Consider the following 17,674-nt stretch of genomic DNA (forward strand, 5'->3'; position numbering starts at 1 on the left):
AGGACAGTTGGAGAATATGTGAGCCCAGCTTTTACCCAAAAGGCCAAAATAGGAAGTGACATCAAACCACTTCCATTTCTGATACGACATTTTCATGCTGCCCATCACGTGCTCAATAAAAAGTTCAGTGGAGGACATCATTGATGAATGAAAATAGTGCTTTTAATATAATTTACAGCAAACTTACAGTACATTATAATTCACGTCATCACATATTTTTTTCTTCTAAACTCCTCTGCAAAATATAAGCTTGCAAAAATACAGAATGCGGTACTCAAAATATACTGAGCACCGTCTCTCTTTCTCTTTTCCGTTTGTTCCTCCTTTTGGTCAGGAGGAGAAGGAGATTGCTGTCTTACTTTTGAAAACCCATCTTTCTCCCCTCTCCCTCCCCATGAAAAGCAAGAATTAACATTGGAAGTGTTGCCAGATATCTCTCCAAAGCAGGAACATCCAAAGGCTCCGTCATTTGCAGCCTTTGGAACAATCTGCCTTTAGGAGCACAAATAATCCAAAAACACCAAGATTGTGTTGAACAAAATTAGAGAATGAGAAGAACAGAGGAATCAGAGGCCAAACAGAATGGATTTCAGGGCTCTAAAAGGAAGGGATTATGGATCCCTTACTTTTGAGGATGCCAAGGCAATGGGGGAGAATCTCAGGATTTGGACATGTCCTTCAATGTAGATCAAGGATGAGAAAAGCATGGCCTCTCAGCTGATATGTGGCCCCTCAATGGTCAAAATATAGTTCAGTTTTTAAAAAATGTGTAGCCTTCAAATGCCTTCTAAGGGACCTGGGAGTCATAAACCCACTGTGCCCTTTTAGGCCAAGGACAAGGCTTTTGGACAAACCAAGAAGTGAACAGCATGCTCTCCCATGTTCCACAGATGAAAACTGGGATACATGTGGCCAAGCCAGGCCATAGTGCCACCAAAAGAGCGCAGCCAGGCAACAAGAGGGCAAAATGACAACGAACACACAAAAGTACTATTTTAACAGAAAAACTGGAATGTATGTATTGGGTTTAGGAAGAGCAAGACTCCATCCCCTCCTCTCTACTCCACCTTCTTGGTTTAATGGACTACTTTTGCAATGTGAACTCATGTTGCAGCAATGGGGTAGATGAGGATGGATGGAGGGGGAAAGTGGGAAGAAGGAAGAGAAACTGGGATGGCCGAGGATTAAATGGTGCCAACCCTGCCAAACTGGGTATGGAATAGGAAGCATAACAAAAGTCTCCCCAGGGTCTAAAATGGCCCAGGGGGGGCAAAATGTCCTGCATGCCCCCAGAAAACATCTGGGAGCATTTTGAGGGAATAATTAGATTTTTGGCAAGGGAGTGCAGCCATCCATCCAAAAGTGACATTATGCAACTGCATTGACAACCCAGTGTGCATGGACATCTGCATTTCTAAAGGCAGCATCTATTCCGCAGCCTTGAAATGAATTCAGACTTTCCACACTGGACAAAAATGTCCAGTTGGCAGAGATTGGATATATGTGTGAAAGAGGCCAGGAGTCACTATGTAGCTATATAACTACTGCGGTTCCTCATTCGTAACTCATTCTGGCCACAATTTGGATTTACCTCATTGGTTTCCTAGAAACATTTATAACATGCATTTGTGTGACTGCTTTAGACTTATTTCAAGCATTATTACACCGAAATGTTCTAGAACTGTGCTGAATTAATAGATAATATTTCTTAATGCATTGGATTATTTATTTTTAAAACCACTTTGATGTCTATTTGGGTTTTCAATTTTGTTGGGTTTCCATTTGTCACAACACTTGTGGGGGGGAGGCTAAAGAAATAATGTCTTGTTCTCTGATAAGCAGCTATGAAAAATCTCCTTTGCATATCATTTTTTCATGTGGGAGGGGAAGATATGGATATAACCATTCTGGTCAATTATTTGCTCAAAGGTACTCACTTGTACCTGATAACATTTCTTATTGCTTATTGCCATCTCAGGATGACGCATGGCATGATTAGGACGGAAATGAGTATATTGGATATGTTTTTCATATTCCCTTTAAAAACACACACACACACACAAATACACATACAACAATACAGTGGCTGGACCAGTGTCTAGGAGAGCCAGTGTGGTGCTGTGGTTTGAGTGTTGGACTAAAACTCTGGGTTCAAATCCCTGCTCAGCCATGACCATCCACTGGGTGACCTAGGGCAAGCTACACAATGGCAACAGGAAACTTCCTCTGAATGTATTTGTTAAGAAAACTATAGGTATGAAGACCTATGGTTGAAAAGACTACTGTCAACTGTGCACAAATGTTTTGAAAACCAACAGGATCCTAATTTTGTGCACCTCGTGAAACACAGCCTTGAGAAAATGCAAACCGAGGCTCCAGGTCTTTGTATTTGCTTCCATTTCTTGGAAAGGTTTTTCAGGCACATGCATGTTCAGCTTTCTGTGTTGTCCATGCAAAGAAAGTGAGGGGATGGACAAATTTTCAGACAACCCAACCCAGACCTTCAGCAAAGGCAAGGCAGGGACAAACCATTTTCTTCTTTCCAGATGATATTATGTAACTAGAATGGATGAGCTCCCTCCTTCCCCACATCTGTCCATGTATGAATAAGACTGAGAAGTAATGACTTGTGGCTCTAATTCAGAGTTGTCACAAAAATGTAAAACAGGCATGAGATGGTTTGTTGACATGAACTGATCCAGGGATGGAATGAAGGTGAAAGTGGTGGAAGAGACCTAAAGCAACATTAGGGTATGATATTCTTCTTGAGATCAGGCATTTGGGATGATGGAATCAATGAGTAATTTTAGCAGTTTTTCTTCCAATGAAAGAATTTCCAAAAATGATACAATTTTCAAATCCAATCTGTAATCTGGGATTTATTCAGAACACTCTTTCCAGTGGCCGGATGTGCATCTTCACCATTCACAAACAAGGTTTCATTGCATTTCTGCAATGGAGCTATGAGTTCATAAAGTCACAAAACGTAGGCTGTGGGGTAGAGAATCTCATGTTGGTTTTTACTTGGCACCAGAATGACAGCAACTTTGGCATTAGTCAGGACTCTAAGGCAGGGCAGGTATTTCATAATTGGGCGCCACAGCAGAGAAGACCATGCCTCCTGCATTCAGTTTATTGTCCTGAAAGATGGGACAGAGAAGAGCCCCATAGTAGACTTCACGAGTGGGATGGGTGCATAGATTTCTCTCTGGAGTTTTACTGTTGCACCTCCTCTCCTAGGCATTTTTGCACTGTGCCTCTGTCTTTTTGTAATCTATGTGGATATGAGCCAGCATGAAATACTCAGAGAAAGATTTGCCTAAGACCAGTGGTAGTTCCAACTAGAGTTAGGGCCACCAAATCAATGGGAACTTAGGGGCTAGTCTAGGGGCAGAGTTGGGATGCAGAGTCTTGATGACACATGCCCAACTCCACCCAGGGCGCCCTGAAGCCATGCACCTCTCCAGATGGCACACGACATCATGACGCACCTCTGGCACTGCATCCAAATGGGCACCATACAGCCAAAAGGGCACCATACAGCCTTGCCGCTGCAACTATGGTGCCCTTTGGAGGGTGCAAAAGGGAGCTGCTTTTTGCGGCTCCTTTTTGCACCCGCCAGAGGCTGGATCGGGGCTGCGGCATGAGGTTGCCACAGCCCCAATCTGGCTGAAGAAGGAGTGGTTGCATGCCACCCCTTCAGGGCTGTATATACAGCTTCTTGGTAAACCAATAATTCTGTAAGTTTCATTGATTCAGTGGGTTTACCCTCCTTGGGAGTGAGCGTTGTATTCAGGCCAGATTGAAAGTAAGAGAAAAAGAAAAGGACTTTTAAACATGTAAGCATTGGGTTCTTTTTCAAAGTGAGGGGGAAATGTACAGGGAAATTTCAAAGGCTCATAAGCATCAATCAGTGATGCAAACTCATGCTTTCACTTAATTAATTGGCTTAGGGAGGCAAGTACAGCTATTACCATCTGCAATATATTACATGGATGGTAATTTCAGCATAAAAAATACAGTCCATGGCCAGAAAGAGGGGAAAGAAGATATGTATGATATACATATGTATATCATATGTATATATGTATTATGTCCCTCAATCCCTGGTCCCCAACCCCTCAAGAGCACCACTCCAAGCCAAGACTTGCCTATTAAACATGACAAACCCAGAGGCAGAGAGGTACTCCATCTCCTCCAAGCAAACCAAGGGGACATCATTTGCTGAAGCATCCCCACTTCAAGTCCCAAGTCAAATCATGTTTGATGCAAACCTTGGGATATTTCCCTCTGTATGGAAAATGATAGCCCTCCCACTGCTTGGGGTAGAAAGAATACCCACCAACTTCTTTATCCTCAATGAGAAAAGATTTCTGAGGACATTGAGACACCCCATTAAACTAGCATTTTGAGGTTTACCCCTTTGTTGTTGTTGTTGTTGTTGACCAAAGGTCTTCAGGCCTGCCATTTGGAGGACCTTTCAAAACCAGGTCCTGATAGGACATGAAGAGGAATTGCCATTGAAGAAAAACATACAGTATATGGAACTCAGAATGCACAGCAACATGAACAGGATTGGATCTATAACCTGAAACCCATATACATACAACTCCCAGCAACCCTACTAGAGGAAGGCATAGTATGTCAGGCAAGTGTACAAAACCACTGTGTAAAATATGACACAATCCGTTCATTCTTTTCACTCAATCTGTTTTCTTTACGCAGCCTCGTTCCATAGGTCACAACCTTTGCAATGCCTTTTAAAAATATCACATTTAATTCATTTAGTTTCCAAGCACTTGAGAAGAGAATAATAATAATAACCATCAAGAGAAATAAAAACAAAATGACCTGCCCAGGACCAATCCACTCCTTTCAGTTTTATATCTCTATACCAATATTTGGCTTATAGCAAATATATAAATATCTATATACTTGTGTGTGTCCCATTAATTCTCCTCCATGAGACTTTGCAAATGTAATGCCTTGCAGATATCTCTGACTACAGCACAGAATAATCCCAGTTTTCCTCGATCTTGCATGCTCTGCTTTTGAGAAACGAATGGAGGTGTACTGTTGTCCGGAAATAGGTACATGGGTATTCTGCGGTGGCCAACATTTGGCTTTTACTTTCCCAAATATCCTTATATATCAGGGGTGGGCAACTGTGGAAGGCTAAGAAGTAGACCTGGTCCCCCCTGCACCCACCTCTGCCCACAAAACGGGGGGAATGTCCCCCAAACATCTTTTAGGGCGCATAGGAGGCATTTTCATCATCTTTTTTTGGACTTTTATGGTCCAATTTAGGACCCAGAAAGTCCTTTTTTAAAACAATAGGATGTGAACATAAATCACTTATGAATAAAAAGGCTTCTCCGGGGTCTAAACTGGTCCAGCTCCCCTGAAAACCTGGTGGAAATCCATGCTCTAGGGATCATTTTGAGACATTTTGGTGCAATTCCTTCTGCACTTTTTTGCATTTTTTCCAGAAATATTCAAGAGAAATAGGGTCCTAAGGACCACAAAAAAGGCCCCCGGGGCACACGTGGCCATATTATATATATATTATATATATATATTACATTATATTACATTTTTCATCTATATCTTTTTTTTAAAAAATGCTCAGTTTGCAATCTACTTTCATGTCCTGCTTTTAGTCCCAACTCCAGCAAACCCCTTGAATCAATGGGATTCACCTTCATGTTCATTCTCCATTCAGCCATTGATTCTATGCATTCTCTAGTTGGGACTAACCAAGAGCACCGAGATCTATGCTTTTGCACCACACATGGACTCTAAGATCATAGATCTATTTTGCCCTACAACTGTAGTCAAACACAACTTTGCACAAATCAAAACCACTCTCATATGGCCTTTCCCTTCTCCAGCACTTGACTACAATACCTCCCATAAACCTAGATGTTCCTCTATTGCGGATAAAGTGGAAGAAGCATCTACCTTTGAGGAAACAGTAACTGTACAGTATTGGAAAGGAATAGCATGTGGGAGTAAAACTGCTTATAGTACCCCATCAATGAATTAATGGTTAACCAATGGTTAAATGTAAATGTGTGTGTTGTGCATCTCACTCTGTGTCAATGCAAGAAAAACTGCAAGGTATAAAACCAGATGTCTTCCATTATCCCATCACTGCTAGCCAGAATTCTTCCCTGGAATTCCTCCCTATGGAAAGCATTCTGCTTTTATGTTGGGGGAGAGCTTTTGCAAAGTCTTAAAAAGAGAAAGCCAGCATACATTTTAATAAAGCCAAGCCCCATCACCCTGCAAAAAAAAAAGTTTGGATGTCACTGCCCACCCCAAAATGGCTCCCTTTTTGGCCACCCATGAAGAGGGCAGTGAAATGGTGTTGGGCATTTGTCTCTGCCGTGCCAAATGTCACCATAAACTGGAATGTTGGATCAATGAGATGCTTCCCATGCCAAAGTGATATGTTGCCCTTACCCTCCTTCAGGAGTATTAAAGAAAAGAGAGTGGCACATATATCCATTCATCACTGTATGGCCTCACCCAAGCAATTTTAAAAAAGCCATCAATATGTAATAAAAGGTTGAACATTTGCTTTAGATATAGGTGCCCCTCCACACACACCTGCCCGACCTTTTCATGGTCCAAACAAACTGCCCTGAAAACCTATGCTTTCTTCCCAAAGCTCACCCTAGTCTAGAAAAATGTACATTGGTTAAGAAGTCTGATGGTTGAACCACACCTGTAATGCTACGTCTCTCTTCATCCTTAGACTACCTTCATCCCTACAGAATTTCAAAAGGTTAGAGATTGGTCAATGCAAGCGTCATCCAATGCCCCCCTCCCCATCTCCTGGCACAGCCAGGGAAACCCCACTCCCAAATTCCCGTACCAAAATGGGATTGATAACATGTTAATTCAATGATGCTGGTGTTGTAAGAGCGGCGGCATGATGCGATGGTGCATCTTCTAGCATTGGAGCTGGTGATGATGAGGTTGAATTGGCTGAGGAGTTCCAACATGGTTACCCCTTTGATATGATGGAGAGGAGAAAGAGGGGGGAAAAGAGATACTGAAGAAACCTTGGGACTGAGTAGCACCCATATTTATATCCTTTTAGCTCGTATTGCAAAGGTCACCCCCAATGGTTTGAAAGGGCACTTGTTTCAGAAACCACTTTGTGGCTTCCTTCTGCTCCTTCTCTCTGCATTTAGGTTTCCTTGTTGGTTTGTTTTGCCTTTATATTCAAGGAGAGACAGCTGCTCCATTCTCTAATTCCAGGCTGGATCTCAAGCTGCTGGCACATTGGTGTCACCGGCCAACACATCCGGCACACTGATGTATGACTCTGGATCTCCATTTCTCATGCCAGGGTTTGTTTGTTTTTAAATGATCTAGTTCTTCCCAATCTTGCTAGATCTGCTCTTGACCAAAGGACAAAGGTTTCCCCTTCATCCCTAACAATGCAGAGAAATATTCTGGAACATTATGGTCGTTTCAGAGAAGTAGCAGTAGCATCCACCGTTTTGCTTTGCACTTTCCCAAATGTCTATGTATATTATATATTACATTTTTTCATATACTCTGTTTTAGCTTTTAAAAAGAACCTTTGAGTTAGCGATCCACCCTCGGCTGTCCCTACAAAACAGACTCCATGTTTTCGCACCATTCGTGGTCTTCCAGGTTGTAGATAAATTTTGTCCTATGAGAAGGACTGGAGCCAATGGGGTCCCGTCCCAAGTTGTCCAGGGTCAGCGTGGAGGCAAAGAACTCGCTGGTGCTGAGACCACCTTCGTGGTTCTTGATATATTTCTTATAGTTCTTCCTTAAGCACTGCCAGGTGGTGGTGTACAAGATGAAGGCAAGTGATTTCAAGGTGATAGCAATGCTCACGTACAAGTACCTGTAGACTACGTTGTCGTACAACGCACATGCTCCTTGCTCTCCACAGAATGTGCTCCAGAACAGGCAGGTAGAGTCAATCCCTGCTCCAAAGATGAGAGGAGGTGGGATAAAACCTATGAAGGCAGAAAATAGAGATACAGTGAGCCCTTACCTTGCGCAAGGGATCCGTTCCAGATCTCCCTGTGTAAGGCAAAAAGTGCATATGCTCGAGCCCCATTAAATATAATGGGGCTTGTGCTCATGGTACGGCAGGGTGCGAATGCCATTCATTTATTTGCTGCGTGGCTTCAGCATAAGCTAAAAGCTGCATATAGTGTGCCCGCATATATTTTAACCAGCTTGGGGAGAGGGGCTAGAACATCAGTTCAGGGGATTTCTGCTTGGGTTTTTATGAACTTAAAAAAGAGCTCTGATTGATTAAACCAAAGGCCAGATAAACTCAAAGGTTTCTTATGGGATTTTCAGGCTATGTAGCCCTGTTCTAGAAGAGTTTATTCCTGACATTTTGCCAGCATCTGTGGCTGGCATCTTCTGGAAACCACTCTGGCTGGCGATTTCTGGACATCTGCTGGAAGATGCCAGCCACAGATGCCGGCGAAATGTCAGGAATAAACTCTTCTAGAACAGGGCCACGTAGCCCAAATAACCCACAAAAATCCATGGATGCTTTGACTTCACAAATTCAAAGGTGTTTCCACACTACACAGGGATAGCACTGACATCTCCTTAAATACCTTGGTTCCATCCTATGGAATCCAGGGATTTGTAATTTTTTGAGTAACAGCATTCTCTGCTTGGATATGAAAACTATTCAGCCACTGATAATCAGTGTGTTTCGTGAAACCCCAGTGAGGAGAATGCTGGACTAATGGGATCTCTGACATTTGAGATTTTGCACCTTATCACTAATATGTGAGCAATATGTCCATTCAGCCTCACTCAGACATCAGCTCAAGACCTGCCTTGGGCCTGAGTCTTGATAAACAGGAGAATGGATTCTGCCATCCCAGTGGATTCATGTTTAATGTGCAGACGCTAGTAGAGAGACACAGAGGTCTTTGGATTCACTTACCTAGCAATCGGAGGAGGAGGAAGAGCACTCCCAACGCATAAGACTTTAGCTCTGGGCTCACTGTTCTGTACAGGAGAGACATTCAAGCATGGGGAAAAAATTATATCTTATCTCCCAGCTGCTTTAACAGCCCCCCTTCCCCACTATGCCTTGCTGTCAACAGGGATGACATGCTTCTCTCATCAGAGAATAAGATCTTGAACAGGCTTCCTTCCTTCCCACTCCACTTCCAACTGCCTTTGGGTCTGAGACAGTGCTACAGCTGCAGCGGCCTGATAACTGCTATTGACTAATCTTGCAAAAGGAACATCCCCATCACTCATTGGTAAATTGTGACCCTTGGAAACCATCACTTAAGCTTCATGTTTGGCTGGAGAGTGTTAAATGTTCTAGTCCATGCTGGCCGGCGAATTCTGGACATTGCATTCCAGAATGGCTACTTTGCTAAACTCTGATATATACCAGAAAGAACAGCAGCCCTTCGAGATCAATCTCTCACTGGCTAATGGTGCAGTGCCACCAGGTCTCCACTGCTACAAGTTCTCTGCTCTCATCAAAATCCCAATGGTTTTGAAGGAGAACATGACATTTGTAGACAGTCCATCTTATTTTGGGGTTACCAGAAAAAATGCATGTGGTCCCCCATGCACCACATTTGCCTGGGAAGTACAACTTGTGGGACCCACCCCCCTAATGTACCATGTTGTCCCAGACAACAAAACCCCAAGGCAAGATCTTGGTCACTGTTTTCTGTCCAAAGAAATTTAGGGCTTTTTGCAAAAAAATATATGAAAGTTTAAGGCACAAACAAGCCCCACTATGTGAAAAATCTTATGGTAGTTGCCCATCATCTTAATGAGGTGTCAAGACACCTTTTTGTTTAAGGACATATATATATATATATATATATATATATGCGCAAGTATTCCTTACATTTCAGCTCTGAAGAGAGAAGACAGTTTGGGCTGATGGTGTTTTTATGGGGAAAATGGACTTGAAAACTCACAAGGAAGACAGGCTGGCACAGAGAGATGATAGAAACCAGTCTTCTGGTTTCGGGTCAACAGTGTGCTATAGCACTACTAAAGCCTGGAGCTTTTGGTACTCAGGTGCTTTGCACATGAAAGAGGACTTTGCTTTTGAACCAAATTCGCATTGGGAAGATAAGAGACAGTTATAATGACAGCACTCTGCTCTGAAGTTGGGCTCATAGCACTTTCAGATCAGGCCCTAATTAACTTCTCATGGGCACCTTTCATGCCATGGCAAGGCAGGCACTTGGGAACACAGGCAGGAAGACTGTCGCACCTTACGTCCATCATTAAATATTAAGAACTAAAATAATAATAATACCCAGTTTGGGAAATTAGAATTAAATTCAGCAGCCTGTCCAGAAAAGGACCATCAAAAATGATCAAAGGGTGTATCTTCCTTAAGAGGAAAAACTTGAGTACACTTGGCAGAGGGGCAGTTGTCTATTTTGCATTGGGACAGTAGTGTGCAGCTCTCCCAAGATCTCCAATAGGGCTGATGCAGTTTTCTAGCCCCCCCACATTTGTCCTACTATGTTAGACAAGCCTCACCTGATGAGAATGATGACGGAGGGCGTCTGAGCCATGGCTCCGATCATGCTGCAGACACACATCACGCAAAGGAATGTCAGGAAGGCTTCTTGGCATCCGGGGCTGGGGCACTTCCCGGGGACAACGGTGGCATTCTCAGCAGGGACTAAACTCAGGCATACGCAGCCAGTGAGATTCTGGAAGAGAAGGCTCCAAAATTCAGGAAAACAAGTTATGCTGCAGAACTTCAGCCTGTTTTGTAGATGAGCAAGACACTAAGGCACTGAAGCTACACCTTTGGATTCTGCAAACTGTAATGTGGGACTTGGGACCAGTTCTGAGACAACCCTAAAGCCCCTAGACCAGTGGTTCCCAACCTTTGGATCACCATTTGTTTTGGACATCAGCTCCCAAAGGTCCCAGCCAGCTTTGCCAATGGTCAGCAATGATGGGAGCCGAAGTTCAAATCATCTGGAGGACTAAAGATTGGGAAGCACTGCCCTAGACCAATTTCTGAAACATTTTCCAACCTCATCATGACTCAAAAAAATCCACTAAAAATGGTACTTTCACCCCTGTATAACTCCAACTTCTCCAAATGGATTGCATGGTCACAGTTGCTTTAGGGCTGGAGTGAACTTCAGGAAGAATATCATTATGTTATGTTTGAAATATAGCTGCAAAGATCTTGAAGGAAAAACTGTGAAGGCTAGAAACAAGTTTGTTTAAGGAATAATCAATTCAGATCATGTTCTGTGTTTCTGCAGAAAAATGGTTCTGCTCCCCACGCTTACACACTTCAACTCCATTACCAAAATGTTGGACTTTTACAGCTGAAGCAAGCAAGCAAAGAGGCACAAAAGGCAGGAAAATGTTCCTCTTCCAATTTTCCCCTTCTTGTGGTGCATGGATGGGCAGAAGCATGGGAGCAAGGGGCCACTTTTTCTCCCCAGACCCACAACAAACCCAAAATAACTCTATTTCCTCTGCAGTCCCTCTCAAAATGGTGGCAAAAGTCATATTGTGTCACTTCCTGCCACCATTTTGAGAGGAACTGCAGAGGAAAATTGAAGTATTTGGGCATAATGTACAGTTCTAGGATGATTTTAGGGGCTAGGATGTGATTAATTTTTGCAAGTTTTCACACTGATGAAGTTAAAAGTGCCTGGAAATTTGCACTTTAAAAAAATGCAGGGATTGGGAGGTTTAGGGAAACAGGCCTTAGGGTCATAAATCCGAATCCAGAAGGCACATGTGGCTAGCAAGCTGCCATTTGGCCACCCTTGCTGTAGCATTTGGTCCCCAAAGCGAATGAAGCAATGAAGATATGGCTGGTCCTGTGTCACTGGGATGCCTTTCCCTTCCCTTTCTGTTTTTCCCCTTGGCTCTTGCAAGCCTTTCCAATCAGAGCTTGCTGCCTGAAAGGCAATTGCCCTTAGTTTAGGCCCCTTGTGAATCCAGGGATAAAAGAGCGAGACGCTGTCCGTGCGTTAGGCTAAAACGTTTTCAAATTAAACATTTTAATTACTTTCTGATTGAATCGTTCCCTCCTTTTCCCACCCTTCTTTCCTCATTATGCCAGAGCTCATTAACAAGGAGATCTGCATGGCCTTCTGCAGCCTTGTTACGGAGCCTCAGAACAGCAAAGAGAGACAAAGGAGATTGCCATGTGAAATTCAATCTTCTTCATGCAAAAGTCAAGAATCACAGAGGCAAGATCTCCCAGCCAGAAGCCTTTCATTCAAAGAATGATGGATCAGCCATTGGATTTCAAGGGGACTTGCACCACGAAGGACTGTGGCAGTATAGAGTGAGATATATATTCCCTTTCCCATCCTCTCCATTCCTCCCCACATGGAAAAAGGCTTGCAAACTGATAAAGTTTCGAGTAAAAATACAGGTGGGAGTTGCAGAAATGCAATGGCATTGAGTTTTCTATATCCCTAATCACTGCCTAAGAAATGCAAAGAAGACACAAAAGCAGAAAAGACTTCCTAGAACTAGATGAACAGACACAAGTGTTTTAAAAGACACAAGTGTTGCTCTCTCCCATGACTTGGAAAATGCAGATCTTTCGCTGCACTGTGGACAACACAGAGTAAAATAATAGCAAAGACAAGGCTCTATTGAATGTTACATGCAACCTCCCATTTCAATTCTGCTCCCAACTGAGAATGGAAGGGAAACTTTTCAGCGGCATTAAAAAAGACCCTGGTATGGAATTACATGCACATCCTTCAGCTACCAGCTCTGCCTCATCTCCACAAATGAGCTGTCTTTCTATCCAAATATCAGGATTTGGAGAACAAAGAGAAATTATTCTCTTTGTCAAGTTGGAGATACTCGCTGAACGGCGTGGATTGTCATTGTCTCCCTCCAGAGAGACGTGTGGAAAGAAGATGAAAGGGGTATGAAAGGGGAAAGGAAAGCAAGGATGAAAGAGATGTAGCTGGGGAAGGTGTTATATCTGAGGGAAATTAGCCTCCGGAAGAAGAGCTAAGAAGAGATTGCAAGGGCATCTGCTCTCTCTCTTGCCTCCCTCCCACACCTTGCTCAGTGCTGTTTGCAAAGGAGAGCTATTCTGCTGTTTGTAATGCCCCTCTTTGCTCTCACGTTGTGCCAGCTAAATTCCCTTTCTGCCCCCTGTAGAGTTTGCCATTACAAGAAGAAATCAGCCACCGCCACAACTGGGGAGCAACCAAAGATGGAGCATGGAGCTGCAGTTCACTGTAATCCTGCAGGAACAAAATGTGCAAGCTATAGGGACGCTCAGAGCATAGAAAGTATGGAATACAAGGTAACATGGGCCTGATTCCCACTACCTTTTAAACCGGATCGCAAATAGGTTTGAATGGGTTCAAGTGACCCTGGTTCCCACTTGAAAATCGATTTGCTGAAGCAATTTGGAGAGAGGGGCAATGGGCTAGACCCATTTAACCCGCGTCTTTTTGATGCTGATGTTTTCCGTGTCTTTTTGGATAAATCGATTCTGCGCAAGTGTGAATCAGATGCGGATTGGAATCGATTGAAATTAGCCCTTTGTCCGGCTGGAGTGGGTCCATTTTGAACCGATTCATTCGTGAATGTGAACCACAAGTGGGTTGTTTTACAACTGAGATCCTATGTCTACGTTTATGTTGAGGAGATGGGGTGCAACTTTCCACTTATGGAGTTATCAGGCGGTTGCAGAAGCCACCTTTTAGTGCATTGTGACACTGCACAACTCACGCCACAACTCATGCCTATGTGTATCTATGGCCCCATACAGACAGGGCAAAATAAAGCTGCTTCAGGTCACTTTGGAGGTATGCTGTTTAAATGATGCATGCGTACTAAGAGTCCAAAAACTGTGACAAAGCTGCGCTCTAGTCCTTAAGACTGGACCATGGCTTTGGCATGGCTTTTGGACTCGTAGTACGCATGCATCATTTAAACAACATACCTCCAAAGTGACCCAAAGCAGCTTTATTTTGCCCTGTCTGTATTGGGCCTATGTGTGCTATGCATCTCCATACATAACTGAGCCTCTGAAAGCTTGAAGTGAACATCAGACCAAAATGTCCAAGTCCTTCCATGGAGGATTTTAAGCATGCCTAATTAATCATCAGGATCCTGACAAATATGTGTTTTCTGTGTTTTGGCTAATCAATTCTCTTTTCTCCTTAATTACATCTCACACAGACTTGCCCCTGCTCTCTTTTATTTTTCTCCTGATGCTATTCTTTCATCAGTTCTAAGTTTTCTCAGCGCAGCTGCAAGGAATGAACACAGCAGCCAGCAAGACAATGAGTTACTCTGCAACACTGTAATGAACATTCTCAAACACTGTAATATGTGTTGTATCATCAGATATTAATATAAAAGATGTAAGATGCCAATATTATTAATATGAAAGAACAGACAAGATAGGAGAGGCAGCAGCTGTTTGCTTTTGTCAGAGCCTACTGGGAAGAGCAAGGTTTTGCCCCTTCTCCTCCTCTCAGCCCTGTTGAGTTAACTGAATACAAACTACTTTTGTACTTTGAATCCAGTTTACGTCAAGAAAGCTGATGATGAAGGAGGAGAGTGGGAGGAGGAGGAGGAGAAACTGTGTAGTTTTAAAAGCATCTTAAAAAGTGGGATGATGGAGGATTAATCGGCACTGTCCCTGGAAAGTTGAGGCCATTGGAGGGCATAGCATATGCGTTACCGTGCTTGTGCATCCAGCAAAGCAGGCCGATAAATATGTGATCCCATCTGCCCCACAGACTGGAGTGAAGGAATCCGTTTGGCATTTACAGTTGTTATTGCAGGCAGAATATGGGGCCAGGCTGGATGATCTGAAAGAGAGAAAGAGGAAAGGAGGAGAATTAGCCCTTAGTAGCAATAACAATGGCAATCGCATTTACACTTCTATACTGCTTCATAGTGAACTCAGCACTGTCTAAGACAATTGTCCGCAACAAGTTGGATTTATGTCCTCTATGTGTGTGTGCATGTATGCGTGTGTATCTTCTAAAGCTAATCACATATGCTAAACCAGGTCCCAACTATCTCAGGTCACAGGGCTTTTTCTGGAAAAAATCCAGAAAACTATCAGCATCTTTCAGAAAACCTCGTCTGAGCTTTGGTTGTACTCACTTGTTTCCATAGGGAACAGTAACTCCAGCCACAGGGCCTGTGTCACAGCCCAGGAAGAGGAAAGAGACGTAGCAAGCTGTGGACACCAGGTTGACCAGCATGGCCATCCGAATGGCCCCGAGAGCAGACAGGCTCAGCTTCTTCACTAAGAGGCCACCTAGGAAAATGCCCAGACAGGCACAGGGAATAGCTGTCATGCCTACAAGAAAGAGGGAGGAAACAGAATAGAACATTGCAAGCAGGAACATCCATGTTTAGATTTCTATTTGGCATGGATGTGGTTGTGTCAAGGATTCTCTTTTAGGAAGAGAACTCTGCATACCACTTTGTCCTCTGAAGACAAAGTTGCCCGTCCTGATTTAGGTGTTTAGATGGCCACCTAGATGCTGTCGGCTTCACTTCTGGTGACCCTGCCCTCCACCCCACTAGTCCCAGTGGGCATCTGCTGCTATCTCTAGTAAGACACAAGTCTCCCATCCCTGTTTGGATGAGTGCTCAGTTCAAGTTACTTACCCAACAACTGGTTGGCTGACGACGTTGTGAGATTGAACTGTTGTTCCAGGTATTTCCCAAGGAAGGCCGCAAAGCCGGCAACCACAGCTATCTCCATGCAAGCGGCAAGGACGATGCAGGTGAACACCGGATTGGAGAGCAGGTGCTTGGTGACTTTAGGGATCACTGGAAGGTGGAAACGAGAAGAAAAAGGAAATTCACAAAAGTCTCCAAGGAGACATTCTCCAAACTAGGAGAGCCAGCTAGCCATAGTGTGTTACAGATATAACTCACTACAATGTATTCATGTGCTGATTTTGGAATAGGAACTGTTAGTACTGTTGTTGTTTTTGTTGTTGTGTGCCATCAAGTCATTTCCAACTTATGGTGACCCTAAAGTGAACCTATCATAAGGTTTTCTTGGCACGATTTGTTCAGAGGAGATTTACCATTGCTGTTCCCTGAGGCTGAGAAAGTGTGACTTGCCCAAGGTCACCCAGTGGGTTTCATGGCTGAGCTGGGAATCGAACCCTGGTCTCCAGAGCCATAGTCCAACATTCAAACCACGACACCATGCTGGTTCTGAAAACATTCCCCAAATCCACCAGTAGGTAGGGGGTTTTGTGAGCCGAAGCCCAAAAAGTAACTTTTCAAAGCTTTGATTGAGCATAATGAATGGATAGAAAAGATATAAATGTAATAAGTACATATATCGCCTTTAGGGAAAAAAATTGCACAGCCTCACTTGCTCTGTCTGCGTGGTTCTAAGGTACATAAGACCATCTAGTGGATATAAGAAGCCATTACAAGTCCACTTTCCAGCAGTAGGTTAGTAGCACAAAACACATTGGTGCTTTTCACAAATCTTCAAATCTATGGTTGTGTTCTTAATGGTGTGCAGGGATAGCAACTGTCTTCTTTTTAAAAAGAGCTGCAGATGGCTTACCAATGGTGAACCAATGGACGCCTCTTATGTGCATGGCTTGGGGAGAAGAAAACTTTTTAGGACTATAGCTTCCAAACTCTAGCAACAAATATGGCCACTAGTCATTCAATCTGGTGGAAATTAGGAGTTGCCCTCCACAGAAATAACTTTTCCAACCTCTTCTTTGGCATATAACTGCCAGGAAGTTTGACCAAAGAGCAAAAACTTTGTGTGAGGTGGACACTCTTAATGTTGATGTGCCATTTCTTTAGATGAATGAAATCTCCTTCCAGGCCAGAAACCTGTTGGTGGCCTATGCTGCTATAATTACTCCAATTGCAAGTATTTGGGGAGGTATTGTGCAAGGAGGCATCCAGTAACTCAATTTGAGGATTTGTAGTTTGGTGACACCCCAGAGATCTCTGACCCAATGAGGATGAATGCCTCACCAAACTACAACTTCCAGGATTCGGCACGATAAAATCATGGCAGTTAAAGTGGGGTCAAACTGCCTTAATTCTTCACAAATCTTCAAATCTATGGTTGTGTTCTTAATGGTGTGCAGGGATAGCAACTGTCTTCTTTTTAAAAAGAGCTGCAGATGGCTTACCAATGGTGAACCAATGGACGCCTCTTATGTGCATGGCTTGGGGAGAAGAAAACTTTTTAGGACTATAGCTTCCAAACTCTAGCAACAAATATGGCCACTAGTCATTCAATCTGGTGGAAATTAGGAGTTGCCCTCCACAGAAATAACTTTTCCAACCTCTTCTTTGGCATATAACTGCCAGGAAGTTTGACCAAAGAGCAAAAACTTTGTGTGAGGTGGACACTCTTAATGTTGATGTGCCATTTCTTTAGATGAATGAAATCTCCTTCCAGGCCAGAAACCTGTTGGTGGCCTATGCTGCTATAATTACTCCAATTGCAAGTATTTGGGGAGGTATTGTGCAAGGAGGCATCCAGTAACTCAATTTGAGGATTTGTAGTTTGGTGACACCCCAGAGATCTCTGACCCAATGAGGATGAATGCCTCACCAAACTACAACTTCCAGGATTCGGCACGATAAAATCATGGCAGTTAAAGTGGGGTCAAACTGCCTTAATTCT

General features: G+C 43.4%; 1 protein-coding gene across 1 annotated transcript in view; it reads right to left on the reverse strand.

Annotated features, from left to right (window-relative positions):
• Nucleotides 1–152: 152 nt before the first annotated feature.
• SLCO3A1 (solute carrier organic anion transporter family member 3A1) overlaps nt 153–17,674 on the reverse strand; it is a 60,314-nt gene continuing 42,792 nt past the window's right edge. The window contains exons 5-10 of the mRNA XM_042475577.1: nt 15,661–15,825; nt 15,148–15,346; nt 14,717–14,846; nt 10,549–10,724; nt 8,966–9,030; nt 153–8,006 (exon numbers count right to left, since the gene is read on the reverse strand). Of these exons, the coding sequence (XP_042331511.1) occupies nt 7,627–8,006; nt 8,966–9,030; nt 10,549–10,724; nt 14,717–14,846; nt 15,148–15,346; nt 15,661–15,825 (1,115 nt within the window). The 3' untranslated portion in view covers nt 153–7,626. The remainder of the gene's footprint in view (nt 8,007–8,965; nt 9,031–10,548; nt 10,725–14,716; nt 14,847–15,147; nt 15,347–15,660; nt 15,826–17,674) is intronic.

Source organism: Sceloporus undulatus, chromosome 6 (genome assembly GCF_019175285.1).
Source record: "Sceloporus undulatus isolate JIND9_A2432 ecotype Alabama chromosome 6, SceUnd_v1.1, whole genome shotgun sequence".
Lineage (NCBI taxonomy): Eukaryota > Metazoa > Chordata > Lepidosauria > Squamata > Phrynosomatidae > Sceloporus > Sceloporus undulatus.